The sequence below is a fragment of the Solenopsis invicta genome, chromosome 8 (genome assembly GCF_016802725.1).
Source record: "Solenopsis invicta isolate M01_SB chromosome 8, UNIL_Sinv_3.0, whole genome shotgun sequence".
Lineage (NCBI taxonomy): Eukaryota > Metazoa > Arthropoda > Insecta > Hymenoptera > Formicidae > Solenopsis > Solenopsis invicta.
The window spans coordinates 12,504,694-12,520,339 of NC_052671.1; the positions used below are offsets into that span (position 1 = coordinate 12,504,694).

General features: G+C 33.9%; 1 protein-coding gene and 2 long non-coding RNA genes across 5 annotated transcripts; 2 read left to right on the forward strand and 1 right to left on the reverse strand.

The window, feature by feature from the left end:
- Nucleotides 1-249: 249 nt before the first annotated feature.
- LOC105204307 lies at nucleotides 250-3,542 on the reverse strand. 3 transcript variants are annotated; one of them, XR_005575482.1, is made up of 4 exons: nucleotides 3,443-3,542; nucleotides 1,687-1,895; nucleotides 600-664; nucleotides 250-520 (listed from the first exon to the last, which is right to left on the reverse strand). It is a non-coding gene; the product is annotated as an uncharacterized LOC105204307 (long non-coding RNA). The 3 variants fall into 3 exon arrangements; XR_005575481.1 differs by having other exon boundaries at nucleotides 3,373-3,473; XR_003269283.2 differs by lacking the exon at nucleotides 3,443-3,542 and adding an exon at nucleotides 1,960-2,658.
- LOC120358596 lies at nucleotides 2,662-4,199 on the forward strand. Its single transcript, XR_005575483.1, has 2 exons — nucleotides 2,662-2,722; nucleotides 3,398-4,199. It is a non-coding gene; the product is annotated as an uncharacterized LOC120358596 (long non-coding RNA).
- A 7,492-nt stretch (nucleotides 4,200-11,691) lies between these two features.
- Nucleotides 11,692-12,569, forward strand: LOC120358471 (small nuclear ribonucleoprotein Sm D1-like). Its single transcript, XM_039452833.1, has 2 exons — nucleotides 11,692-11,916; nucleotides 12,378-12,569. Exons 1-2 carry the CDS (start codon nucleotides 11,692-11,694, stop codon nucleotides 12,567-12,569), a joined length of 417 nt encoding a protein of 138 aa, XP_039308767.1.
- Nucleotides 12,570-15,646: the final 3,077 nt, after the last annotated feature.

A 15,646-nucleotide genomic window follows, 5' to 3' on the forward strand; every position in this document is an offset into this window, starting at 1 on the left:
AATGTTCAAAAATATGAAATTTTATGTTAATAGAATTAATAATACGTTTAAGAAATATTTGTTTCTTTGTGGGAAGAGGCTTACATAATAATTTGAATATTTTGTATAAAATGATAAGATATTTTTTATAATTAAATTAAAACCAAAGATGAAACATAAACGAATGCATTTATTAACCTAAATGTTTATTTATTAAAAAATACAAAATTTATTCATTAAAAAATACAATATAAAAGATAAATACGTTGATAGATCTTACAAATTTATTTCAAATACGTAATGTATCGTTTGTCAAAGTTATTTTAATTAAAATTATAACATTTAGAAATTCATTAATATTATAATTATTCCTTTATGTCCAATAATTAAAAATTTTAGTGTTTAGGATAAAGATTTAATTGAACATTATTCTTCCCAAATTTTAACCAAGCAAGTATAGGAAATTTATCCAAATTCCAAATTACGAATTGAGCGAAGTAGTAACAATATATTCTTAAAAATGCTCCAACATAAGGAACAACTGAAAAAGATACAGAGAACAAATTAATATATTGTATTGATACATTAGTCACAGACATCTATATCTACGTAATACTTACGAAATAAATAAAGTAATCCTTCATGAAATTCTTATTTAGCCAACTGTACCATCCAAGTTTTTTGTCTAAAACATAAATTATTCGTAATAAAAAAATGTGTAACAAGCATATTAATCTATCTTTATTTTACGAGCAAAACAGAACAAAAACAGAACAACGCTTGTGTCAATAAATGGAAACCACGTTTCATAATTTTAAGCATCCAATTCTTGCCGCAAGTTTACTTTAGAACACTGTAGAAATGTCTATAGTTCTGAATATGTTTTTGGAAACAGGTATTGCATATACGGAATGGAGTTTTCCTTATACGACTTTTATAATTTTTAATAAGGTAATAAACATATGTATTATCTTATTAAAAATTATAAAAGTTGTATAAGGAGAACCCCATTCCGTATATGCAATACCTATTTCAAAGAACACATTCAGAACTATAAACATTTCTATAATGTTCTAAATTTGCGGCAGGGATGACTATATCCGTACTATATTTTCGTCCATTGGACGCCCAGATTATTCCGATATAGATATCCATCAGATATCCGCATTCGTTTAACAGATATCCATAAGATGTTTTATAGAAGTCGAGAAAACGGACATAAACTAATACAATACGTTATTGCAAACAAATGCAGTTGAATTAAAATTGCATTTAAAATGCAGACAGAGACAGATAGGATTATAATATGTAAATACGGGCAGATGCAGTTGTATAGAAATTACATTAATATGTGGATAGAAACTGTTAAAATCATTATACATAATTACCGATTTTGTATTCACATTTGCAGTTGTTTTATAGTTAATAACAAATAATAGTAGACTTCGTAAATTCGTCTTATATTTAGAACAGATAGCATTTCGTTAAAAACTGATTTAAATTATATTTTATCTTACAGGAATTTTTACCAAATGTAATAAAAATAAAAGTTCTTATTTTTGTCTCTCGCATGCATGTACAATACTAAAGAATTAAATACTTAAAGTATAACTCAAAATAATAAATATTATTTACAAAGAAGAAATCAAAAATAATTTTGAAATTATTAAAGTAGAAATATATTTATAATACAAATTGAATACCTACATGGAACATTATGTAAGTCACAGATGAATGTTATGATGGAATCTTTATCTACGGTGATTATAATGTACCATAGCGCATCTGATACAGTTGATGTTACTTTGTCGAAGTTGGGTGATGTTTTACAATTTATTAAATAAGTTGTGTATAGATCTTTGATCTTTTTACACAATTCAATAGTTTCATTTACATTATTTCGACACAAATTAAATCTGTAAGTTAAAACAAATAATTAATAATATTTTAATTATAAAATTGCATGATGTACATACGTACCCAAGCAGATCAACGAGTCAAAATGACATCAAAGTAAATCGTAATTGAACAAAAAGTGACTTTTAATGATCATTTTGCAGTCATTTTGACATCAAGAGGCGCGGTCGCGTCTCGTGCCAATTCAAAAAAAAAGCGAGAAAGACCGACGCCTCTTTAACACGAGTCAGCGAATTCAAGCATAACGATTCGAGATTATCAGATATCAGCAACGGCTGAACCGATCAAGTTTAAAGTCGTCTCATTCGATAGCTTGGGAAAAATTGCATATATAAAAGTGTTTTTATTTTTTCTCTCCGTGCTGTACAAGCGGAGATATCGCGATGCAAATTCTAATCTCTACATTTTTCTGTAAGATATGACTCCTTGGTCGTCGTCCTCAGGAATTTTCCCTTTCACATTTTCGACACAGTGTGACGCTCGCTACTACATTATCAGCATCTATGCGGTCACGTGATGCTCCATGTGATGTGCATCACGTGAACGCGATCATGATTACGCGTATGACAGATTTCCTAACCTGTAACTTGAATCGTCAGTAATATCTCGGTTTGCGGGACAAACGACTCATTTTTCTGCCAAATTCTTTCGCGTGGTGCAAAAATGCGTTGAATAAGCCTATTATTAATGAATATGTGCAGTTAAAAATATATATTTTGCATTAACTAGAGTCAATATTATTATATATTATACTCCTACGAGTGCTACGTATAAAATTTTTCGAGTGTCATAAGAAGATATGATTTACAAAGTGCACATGAACATGGTAATGAAACGAGGTTAATTAGATCGGATGCATCTTATTAAATCTATTTTTGGTAATTATGAAGGAGACGGTCCTTCTCACCGATTTTGATAAAATTTTACATATTTGTTCATTTTGAAACATACATTAAGAATCTAAAAGAAAAAATCGTCGCTCTCAAGGGGATAAAAAGTTATAAAGTATTAAATAACGACGTTTGTGAGGTTAGGAAATCTGTCACACAGCAAAATTAATTATCGCACCTGAAAGTAAATGCTTAAAACCCCCCGCCACATGGGTTTTCAACTTCTACGCAAAACAATTTTTGAATTAAAACTGGGACACGGGTTGGGTTGGGTTAGATTTTGGGGGGGGGGCGGGAGGAGGGGCGAAGCCCCTCCCCCTTTTAAGCATTTACTTTCAGGTGCAATAATTAAAAAATATATTCGGTCTCTCTATGCCGTCAGTGTGACAGATTTCCTAACCTCACAAACGTCGTTATTTAATACTTCATAACTTTTTACCCGCTTGAGAGCGACGATTTTTTCTTTCAGATTCTTAATGTATGTTTCAAAATGAACAAATATGTAAAATTTTATCAAAATCGGTGAGAAGGACCGTCTCCTTCATAATTACCACTTTATTGATCAACAACTAATGAATTTGCTCACTTTTGTAATTTTCACCTCGTTTCAGAAACCGTAATAGCCCCCCCAGATATTTTGGCAATATATGACTTACTGCACATTGTTTATCCTTACTGTCAAGAAAGAACCAGGAGTATCGAAATACTAGAGATTACACCGAACGCGCCTTCTGGTACTTCAGGACCAGTAGCGCCCATGGTGGAAGGGATAGCATGGTGTGTGCAGTTCGGCTAAACCACGCCCACTTTTGCTCTGCAAGGGCAGAGAGGAACCTGAGAGGGGACAGGCTTCGAGTTTAGATGGAACCTTATTTTGAAGCGCCTCTATGTTTCGTGAAAAATGGACATTGAACTACGTAGCCAATGTCCTATTTCCACGTCGGTAATGTCCACGTTTAGGTGGTTCTCAGCGGTGCTATGTCCATTTTTACGGTTCTCTTCTGTGCTATGTGCAGGAGTGAGAGATGCATCAGTTGGATAAAGACGGATAATGGATCTCTGTCTGTCTTCTGTTTAGACCATCGGTTAGAGAGAGAAAGTATCGCGGTAGCAAACACGGAGCGAGCGGCGATGTTATCTCTACGGATACCCTCCTCTCCACTCCCCTTTCGCCTATCTCGTTTTCCGCGCTACGTTTTGGCCGTAAAATTCAGAAAGTCCTCTTCGGACGATTTCTGGGCAGGGACGTAGAAAGGCCAGAAAGCGCCTACTCTTTAAAAATGTTTTATATTTTGTTATATTTGTTGTAATGACGTACGCGCATATGTATGATTTAAAAATGACAATATGCGCGTGTTTAATATTGTACAAAAAAATAATAATGTAATAAAAGAATTTATGGATACCTGAGAATCATATTTTTATTTTCTTTCAAGTGCGATTTTACGTGAAGATAATCGATTTAATTTCAATACAACGTTACGAGGGCGACAATTTAATTAAATATATACCTTTTTAAAAATAATTATTTATTTTTATTAAAATATTTTGTAATTATTATAATAATTTTAATTATAATAATAATTGTGGACTTGTATGCCCTTCCCCCCCTCCTCTTATTATTGTCCCGCGACCACCACTACCTCTTCCTCGTCCTCGTCCTCTTCCTCTTCCTCGTCCTCATCCTCTTCCTCTTCCTCGTCCTCTCCCTCTTCCTCTGCCTCTCCCTCTTCCTCGAGCGAATGCCGCACTAATTATTTTCTCTAGATCTAAAGTCTGAAATAAAAAATTTAAAGAATGTGTAAAAGCATTTATTGAATACCAAAGAAAGATAAAACGATGCTTATATGTCAACTTTGTCATTAAAAAAAACCACATTTGCCTGTGTAGGTGAACCGTGGCAAACCAAGATCATGTTTCGAAAATACGCTCGTTTTTTAATAGCGAAACTATAGCCGCATCTAGAAACTCGTTTATATTTAATTAATACTTACACTTAATGTTACGAATCCTGTCGTCGCCGTTTCGGCTGACGCCGTTGGGGTCGTCGTCGCCGCCGCTGTCGACGTCGTCGTCGTCGCCGCCGCCGCTGTCGACGTCGTCGTCGTCGCCGCCGCCGCTGTCGACGTCGTCGTCGTCGCCGCCGCCGCTGTCGACGTCGTCGTCGTCGCCGCCGCCGCTGTCGACGTCGTCGTCGTCGCCGCCGCCGCTGTCGACGTCGCCGCCGCCGCTGTCGATGTCGTCGTCGTCGTCGCCGCCGCTGTTGACGTCGTCGTCGTTGTCGCCGCCGCTGTCAACGTCGTCGTCGCCAATGTCTGTTCCACTGAAAAAATAGAATTTTTAGAATAAATAACAATATTTTACTAATATAATTGTTATAAGTAAAGTACATAGACGTGTACTTACTGGTTCTTCTTCACAGTGCTCGTCCTTACGGTTTACGGTGCTCTGCGGTGCTCGCAACAGCATGTATGATCTTTTTTAGATGTGAAGTGTACATTAACTTACAAGAAAAAATATTTAATGTTCTCTTACATTTATCTTTTAACAAAAATTTCTATGTTACACAACACAGACACACACACATACACACACAGACACACACACACACACACACAGCACGCGCGCGTGCGCTCGGAACGTGTATGATGCACAGATTGAAATCAATATGGCTACGATTTAATTGTAATAATACTCATAACTTGTATAATTTTTAATAAAACATTTATATAGGTACATGCGCGCGAATTAACTTATATTTGCATCATACACGTAAATGAGAATCTTAGCAGCTTAAAAAGCTGAGCTCCTTCACCACGTCAAGGTGATTCTCACGAAGGGGAAAAAATGGGAAGCAACAATCAGCTGAAAGTTAAATTTGTATTTCTTTTTAATTATAGAGAAAGAATATGCAAAAAGTTAAAAAGAGCGCATCTCTTAGTTTGTAAAATATATAATCTATATTTGATATTTTCAACGTAGAACGCATGTTTATAAAAATCGAAATTCTTTAAAACTATAAAATTACAATTATTGTTGGTGTTTTTGTTATTAAGCATGTCACAAAGATCGCAATCACAATTGAAATAATTGCATAAATCTGAGACTAGCAGATGTTATCACAGAGAAGTTTACGTAGTAAACTTCTTTGAAATAACTGATATAATATCAGTTATTTTTTTTTCTGAAATATTTTGTATATTTTAATACACATACGTGTATTAAAATATTTTTGTATCTTATTATAAAATACTGTGATTTTTAAAAATCACGGTACGTAATATATGTATATACATATATACATATATATTATATATATAAACATATATATATATATATTATATATATAAACATATATATATATATATATATATGCATGTATGCATAATTTATTGCCAACATATTTAATGTATTTCCTTTCATTCTTTTTTGCTTTGTGTCTTGCATTACATCATTAGTAACAAGTAAATGTATGATTTCACAATGTCGTAGCATGACCACATTAATCTTTTATTTGTCCTGTGATAACATCTGCTAATCTAAGATTTATGCAATTATTTCAATTGTGATTGTGATCTTCTACGATATTAAAAAATGCATATTAATTTTACACATTACTCGAAAATAATACTTGCTGCACAGTAATATGATTTGTAAATATATTTCACTCTGTTGAGCTATTATATAAATACAATATCATAATATACATGCAGCAATTATTTTTTCTACAATGATGAAACTATGAAGAAACAAAGAATAAAAATAAATGGAAGGAAATACTTTGAGATATATAAAAATTATTTGTTTTTTATTTTCATGCGTTTTACGTCATTTTATTTGTTCAATAATTTCTGCATCTTTTTACGAGATTCCTTGTCCGTTTTTTCAGCACGATTATTGTATCGTGTACGTGAATATAGTTTTACACGGATTAAAAGTTGCAGTGCTTCCAATCGATGTTTATAACATGAATTATCTTCATGAAACCATTCTGAATACGTATTATTCGTTACGTTTATGCATTCCTTTTTAATATTTTGTAAAACTGCTGTAGATGCCCAATAGCGTTCCCAGTTACAATCAATTGCATGTAATTGAATTTCGATCACTTTGGCAAAAAGAGTTGTCGGTCGTATCAACTTTGTAACTGAAGGAGCATCTTCATCAGAATTTGAAAACTCTCGCAGCTCTATATATTTTTCGTTTGCTGTGGCGTCATCCATTGGCGTTTTCGTCATAATGTTACGACAATTATCGCATTTAGTTTGTGCAATGCTTTTCCGTGCTACGTATCCATCAAAATATGCAATAGCATTGTTATCGTAACTACTCAATGAACTTTTATTTCCAGTAACATTGGTATTATCATACTCTTCGACAATATTTACATCGTCATTAAATAATTCGTCCTCGGGATCAATTTCGTGTTGTACAGAAATATTATTTGCAGTCATAGAAGTCTCAATTGATTTAATTAAATTTGTGGGTGAATTAATAAGGCACTCAGCTTCTGGACACTGCACATTTCCTTTGTCACTTGTATGGATATATCCTATGCATATAATGTGTCTTACATTACATCGGATTATTCTTGCAGTTGGATTATTATTAAATCCACCACGTTGTTTGAATTTTGAAAATAAGTGTTCAACAGAATCTTGGTTACACAATCCTGTCGCAAGTTCAAACGTTTTATTTTCTATTTTTATATCATTATAATGTTCCCAAGAGAGCTTGTATGGTCACAATAAATCCTTTTAGGCATGGAATTTTCAAAATTTTATCAGGTGACGTCGATCATCCTGAACACCATGTGATAAATTCTCTTAACAAATTTTCAATATCCGGATTTTTATCAGAAAGTAATCGTTTTCCTCCAAATTTCATATTATAACTGTATGAATTGCAAGCATCAATTACATTGTTCATGCATTCTGTGAAATTTGCCGTCGCTTCCCATGTATCGCTTTGCAATTCTTTTCCATAGCCCGCTGTTCTCATTGAGGCTGTAAATCTATTATTCAATACTTGGAATGGTTTTTTGACGTTCATTGATTAAAAATTATTGGGGTAAAGATGCGCTTCTGTAATATGTGACAATAAATTTGATCCTCCTTGTGCAGCATTATCAATGCGCCATGTCTCTTCATAATCGTTAAAAGATGCTACAACTTCTGTACCGCAATATAAAAATTTGTGTGTTCTTAGTAAACTCATTAATCGTTTTACTAAATGTGGAAAATCAAATGACGCGTAATATTTTTTTCCTTTATGAATAAAAAATGGATTATCTGTGCTTACACCAAGTTGATTATAAGCACTTTGATTAGATGATCCTTGATCACATGTCAAAATTCGTACATCAGCATCTGTATTGCTTAGTCTGTCTAAACATTCTTTCAATAAATATATTATTTCTTCCGCTTTCATGCATTTTCCAGGAAGAAAATATGCCAATGGTTGACGCCACGGGTTACGCGCGTTAATACTATCTAAGCAAAAGACAAAAACACATTTAGCATTTTTGTTTCTTCTTCCTAAAGGCCCAAGATCTACAAGTCCTTCTACTTGATCTAAATGAGGTGAATATTCTTGATATGATTTTATTGACATCTCGTCCCATTTCAAGGTACATACTCTTTCTTCCGCAGGCAAGTCTGCGAGTTTCTCTTGTAGTTTAAAAAAAACAAAATCGCAAAATCCTGGCACAATATTGTATTCTTCGTGCCATCTTCTAATAGTTCGTTCACAAGGGAACGTGCAACCTGCCTGTCGTAAGCGGCGCAATGCAGAAGCAGAGTAATAAAATAATTGTTGCGCAAGACTTTTCTCTTCTTGCGTATACGGTGCATTAGGTGTGTGCAGTTGCAAAGTTATCATTGCTTGAGCAACAGGATGTAAATTTTGATTTTCAATAAGATTTTGTATAATTTTTTTTTGGCTCTTTTTACTTGTTGTTTTTCTATTTGAAATTTGTCGAGTACGCACACGAAATTTTAACTTTTTAATAATTTTACGCAAACGAAGATTTTCTCGCTTTAAAAGTTCCACTTGTGCTACTTCTGATTTTGATTTCTCGCTTGCATGCTTCCCCCTTTTTTCTTCAATTACAGGTATATCCACATTACACACATCTTTTATCTCCGATGGTTCCTCATTAATCCATTCACTTACATTTTCTTCTTCATCCGAAGAATAAAAATACATCTCTTTTGCACGTTGGTACGTTTTAATGTATAGGTAATTTGGAACATTAATTTTGACGTTATCATTATTAATTGTTTGGGACACTATTTCTGTGTCATTATTGAAATTTATTTCGACGTTGTCAGTAATAATTTCTTGTGACACTATTTCTGTGTCATTATTTATATCTATTTCTGCCGGTAACGTTAAATTTTGGTTCGTACCTGTATTTTTTGTTTCTAATTCGTGTTGTGAGTAGCCGTTAAATTTCACTGGAACAGCATCTCTTTTTAAACGTCTTAAAATTTTAAACGTCTTAAAATTTTTCTTCTTTGTTGGTCCTTCCTTGAAGGAACTTGGATCAAAATGATCTTCGCACAGACCGGCACGACGTAGTGAGTTGGCAGTCCATTTTGCCAAAGTAGTATTTCCTGAAATAAAATTATGAAACGAGATATTAGTATTGTAAAATGTTGTACAATCGGTGTGCCGCGAAAATGTTACCGAATTTAAAAGTAAGCAAAAAGAGTTAAATTAATAAAAATACATGTACCGCACAAAATAAAAAACATATTATTTTTAAGAAATCTGAAAAAATTTGAGATAAATAATATTGGAAAGACGTTGTAACCAAAAAGTATAAAGTTAGTCATTTAATAAATTCACTTTGACAAATTAACAATTGACAATTTTTAACTTCTTAATTATCTCTTCTCAGTTTTTTGCTCATTCTTTTACTTTTTTGCTCGCTCTTTCGCTTTCTCGCTCGTTCTTTCATTCTCTCGCTCACTCTTTCGTTCTCTTACTCGCTCTTACTCTCAGCACCATACCGCTCATGTGTCTATTGCTGCTTGCAAACAAATCTTCCCGCGTCTTGCACGTAGCCAAGTAGTCTTATCTTGCCACACGCTTAAGGTCTCGACATAGGCTTTTGCATAGCTTCATAACCGTATCTATAAGGAAATTGATTGGTCCGTTAGCACATGCATAAGGAAATGGACCAATCAATTTCTTTATGCATACGGTTATGCAGCTATGCAAAAGCCTGTATCGCGGCCTTTACATTTGGCTCAGCTAAATCGGCAATTATCAGTAATTATTATCTCGTTAATTATAAAAAAATGGTAAACGACTTGTTTGGGCAGTTTGACTTGCTCTATCAGCTCGAAAGGTGATCTGGTCATTACCAGACACTCTGTACTTTAAACAAATGTCTAGTAATTTATATAATAAATATGATAAGGAACTTACCGCTGTTACGTATCCATAATTGACATCTAGCATCAGTAATTGCAGGAAATCGAAATAAACGTGTTCCCGTTGAATGTCTTCCATTACGACAATTTTTATACATACACTTGTCGTATACAGTTTCCACACGCTTTTCACTCATTGTTACACTTTTTCGTTTAAAGAATTATTTGCACAAAAAAATACTTTAATTGAAGGAATATAAGAAACAAAAAAAGAAAAGAATATGAATTAGAGACAGAGCGTTAACTGAAAAGAATAAAGGTAACAAACTTGATTTATTGAATAAATCAAGAAGTGTTACTAAATAAATAAAATAAAAAGTATAAGAGAACTTATAGTTGCAACCAAAAACGCGATTTGGTACACAAGCAAAGAACTTTAAAAACACGCTATCGAAGTACGAGTACACTGTCTCACTATGAAACGCGGACTGCGTCGAACAATAGCGAGCTTCGTCGTCACATAACGTCGTCGCGCTGTTTTGTTTTTTTTCTTTTCTAACGCTTAATTTTAAACGTTTACGAGAAAGACGAATCGAACCGATAAGATTCTTTGTATCATAATTTATATTTCAAAAAGTACAGCTTCAATAGGCAACTTTTTATAATTCGGGAGTCTTAAGAAGTCATATCTGAAAATAAATTTTCTATACACATCTTATGTTGCTTATAAGTTTATTATAATTCACCAAATTTTTGTATGATAATTTTATAACAAATTGTATAGAAAGCAATGCTGGAAAAGAGGCAAATGTTTAATAACCGTACACATAATGTTATTTCTTAATAATACAAATGTACGAGATTATGCTTATTATTTATAATAAACCCTGTTGCAAAATCTTGTATGTTCTTGTCTGAAGTTCGTATGAGAAATTTTTTCTACAAAATCTCACAAGACCTTCCTTACAAAAATTATACAAATTCTTGTGAGATCTCTTTCAGTATTTATAAAAAGGATTCCAATTTATTTAAAAATTCAGTGAAAAATTTTCATGATGCAGGATACTCTTCAATATATGCATAAAATAAAAAATCGTATACAAATTATGATTATTATAAATATACAACGGCTATGTGTATCAACAACGTATACATGTTTTTCTACAAAAAAAGCATTCACAATCTACCGATCGAATCGTTTCGTACGTGGTTAAAAAGCGACAATACTATAAGACGACGCGAGCATGGCGAGCGCTCTATTATTCCGATCATTCAATGTTCGACTGTGGTTCAACGATCGAGGCAAGACGCAGGACGAGCACCGCAGATCTAGTAAGTGTATCTATATACTTATAAAAATATATAAAAAACATATTATTACAGTAAAACATTGTTAATTATATTGTAAAAATATTATTTTTTTAGTACAAAAAACATCGGTGACGACGACAACGATGCCAACACCGACGACGGCAGCGACGACGACGACGATGACAACGACGACGACGTCGACGTCGACTGCGATGCCGACGACGACGATGACGTCGTCTGAGGCAGCGATGACGACGATGACGTCAACTGCGGTGGCGATGACGACGACAACAACGTCGAGTACAGCGGCGGTGACGACGACGATGTCATCTGCAGCGGCAGCGACGACGTCGACAGCGACGGCGATGGCAGCCGATACAGCGACGATGTCGACGGCAGCAGCGGTGCCATCGGCCACGAATTTAATAACTATAAATGTAAGTGTTTATTAAATATAAAACTAAACATGTTTTTATATGCGGTTACAGGCTGGTTTTCATAGTCTATTCTTATTTTAAGATCATCTTAAGTAATAGCTTAAGATGCTAATACAGTTTTCTGATTAGTTAATGACATCTTAAGATAATGCTTAAGACGATCTTAAATATAAAAATCGACTACGAACACCGGCCACAGTTTCAGTATTGAAAAACGAGCCTATTGTTTTTCATGATTTTGGAGTCGATCATGAAACTTTTTCCTTAGGGCGGAAATGTGAAAAGTGAAAATCTTTACCATTGAAGTTAATGGAGAAATTTTTCACTTTTCACGTTTCCGCCTTAGGGAAAAAGTTTCACGATCGACCCCCTTGGTTCACCCACACAGAAAACTGTAGATGCTTTTAATGATACAAAGTTAGCACAAGCATCTTTTTATCTTTCTTTTTTTTTTGTTTCAGACTGCCGATTTGCAAAATATAATATATGCCGCTATTGCGGGCATGCGTACAAGAGGGAGAGGAAGAGGACGTGGAAGAGGACGAGGAAGAGGAAGAGCAGGAAAGGGTAGTGGTAGGGGTAGAGGCGGTGGTCGCGGGACAATAAGAGGAGGGGGGAAGGGCATACAAGTCCACAATTATTATTATAATTAAAATTATTATAATAATTACAAAATATTTTAATAAAAATAAATAATTATTTTTAAAAAGGTATATATTTAATTAAATTGTCGCCCTCGTAACGTTGTATTGAAATTAGATCGATTATCTTCACGTAAAATCGCACTTGAAAGAAAATAAAAATATGATTCTCAGGTATCCATAAATTCTTTTATTACATTATTATTTTTTTGTACAATATTAAACACGCGCATATTGTCATTTTTAAATCATACATATGCGCGTACGTCATTACAACAAATATAACAAAATATAAAACATTTTTAAAGAGTAGGCGCTTTCTGGCCTTTCTACGTCCCTGCCCAGAAATCGTCCGAAGAGGACTTTCTGAATTTTACGGCCAAAACGTAGCGCGGAAAACGAGATAGGCGAAAGGGGAGTGGAGAGGAGGGTATCCGTAGAGATAACATCGCCGCTCGCTCCGTGTTTGCTACCGCGATACTTTCTCTCTCTAACCGATGGTCTAAACAGAAGACAGACAAAGATCCATTATCCGTCTTTATCCAACTGATGCATCTCTCACTCCTGCACATAGCACAGAAGAGAACCGTAAAAATGGACATAGCACCGCTGAGAACTACCTAAACGTGGACATTACCGACGTGGAAAATGGACATTGGCTACGTAGTTCAATGTCCATTTTTCACGAAACATAGAGGCGCTTCAAAATAAGGTTCCATCTAAACTCGAAGCCTGTCCCCTCTCAGGTTCCTCTCTGGCAAGGGTTACAGTTAATAAGACAGCCAACTGTGAAAAGTAAAATTATTTAGTGTCAGCCTGTTGGTATGCTGGATCTACCTTCTTTGTTTCACACATGTTAATTTCTCTTTCTATCCTTGTATGTATATTTCCATGGCTCGATTTACATACGTCAGAAGGAAGGTGTGATTTGCATGTAAGTGATATTTTTTAATATTTTACAATTGAAGTTTGTTGTTATATCAAAATTAAATATTAAATTGGAAAGACTTAATAATAAGACAAGCAAATACAGTTATTTTTGTTCAGTTAAATTCTGAGCGTCCTCATTATTGTATAGATTTTTAGCAATAAAAAGTAAATAGGTAAAAATTAAATAAGTAAATAAATAAATAAATAAAAAATAAAAAACAATAAAATTAAACCTAAAAAACATATAAAAATATAATAATACCAAAAGTCTTGTAGTTATTAAAAAAATATATATATATATTAACAATAGACGCCATAAAGCAGATATGGATGGGGCGCGTGTATAGCAATATAGATATTTTTAGTTTATTTCTGAAAAATGTGTCTTCGAACTATAACTTCACCATACATGTTTGAATTTGTTGTTAAATATGCTATAAGTTTTGATATAAAGTAAATTTTAAATTTTTCAGAAATTTAGAAGAGAAGGAGAATTTCGAGAAAAATAATATTAAAAAAAATCTAAACAAAGTGTTATAAAATACGTAGAAATATATAAAACTTTTATTTAAAACTTTTTTTTATATTTTTTACCATTTCGACGGTATTACTTCAGAAATTAAAAAATCAATTTATTTCAAGAGTGTGTTTTATCCTCTTGACAATCATATGGGCCCATTGTTATACATATAAAAGTACGTGTCCCACATTTTTATCTGTATTACAACATATTAAAGGCTTGTCAATTTCTTGCACACTCTTACGCCGTTTCCTATTTCTTTCACACGTGTTCTTACGATGAAAAGGAAATGGAGGAAACTAATCGAATGAACCGAATCTTCGGTCAAAAATTAGTGTAACACTTCACGTGCATAACTGTTCCCGATAGAAAGAGAAGCAGATACTTGAATAAGTGCATGAAACAAGGATAGATGACTCAGCATACCAACAGGCTGACGCTAAATAATTTTGCTTTTCACAGTTGGCTGTCTTATTAACTATAACCCACCGATAGACGAAGAGGGCAAATTTTTAGAGAGAGACACGCGCGAACTGCACACACCATGTTATCCTTCCACCATGGTAGCGCCTGGAATCTATATTTCGGTCAATTACATGACTTTAAAATATTTTATTAAAATTATCTGGATAACTCACAAACGTTTCTGACGACACTTCAAAAGTCTTCAAACGAAATACAAACGAATCCATACAAGATTTTTGTTTAATTTAGCTCCGGTTAATTTTTTCGGCCAAATACACGGTGTAAAAATAAAAAATTAATTACAATTAATTGAAGGATTCACAAACCTTTTCAAATGCACTTCATAACTCTTCAAACGAAATACAAACGATTTAAAATAGTCATTTCTTCATCCGGAACTTTGCTTCGGTCAAGTACATACGAATGCATAAGCACCATTGAACTATTCTAAAGGGCCTCGCACATGAAATGCATAACATAACATAAGCACAACATAAGACCGATGGACCAATGAGCATCCAGCATAAAGTCGCCATATTGATTTATATAAAATTCCCATTGGTCCAGAGACCTTGCGCTACGCTTGTGCTCTGTTATGCATTTCATGTGCGAGGCTTTTTAATTGGAATGGACACTAGCCGCCGGAAAACGTGACGAGAGAGAGCCATTTCGAAGGACCACCTCTCTTTGTCAGTACAGTCACGTTAGAAAATTTTGCAGTACCGGCACATAAGAATAAATAAACGAGCGACTTGAATGACATACACAAATAAAACAAAAGCAAAATTGTATTATATTTTTTTAAGTATTTAAGTAACTTTTTAAGTAAAAGTTTCTTCCTCGTTTCTACGAATTCCGTTACATGTATCAACATGAAAACAAAGAAGAAATTTAACTTTTGAATAGGAATGTAAGGTGAATGCTGATGCATGCGCAGAAAACGCTTAGAAAAAGAGAGGTGGCCCCTCGCATCAAGCTATTTCTATCACGTTTTCCGCTTACGGACGTTATATGGCAGTGCCCATTCCAGTTAGAGTATAGTTCAATGATAAGCACAGCATAAAATCGCTACACCAATGAGCATCCAGCATAAAGTTGCCATGATTTACATAAGATTCTCATTGATCTAGCAGCCTTAAGGGCCTCGCACATGAAATGCATAACATAACATAAG

Excerpts from the sequence above, each read along its gene's own strand:
- LOC120358471 (XM_039452833.1), top strand. The coding sequence starts at position 11,692 with ATGCCGACGACGACGATGACGTCGTCTGAGGCAGCGATGACGACGATG. Across the intron at positions 11,917-12,377 it reads CGAATTTAATAACTATAAAT|ACTGCCGATTTGCAAAATAT; the intron begins GTAAGTGTTTAT and ends TTTTTGTTTCAG.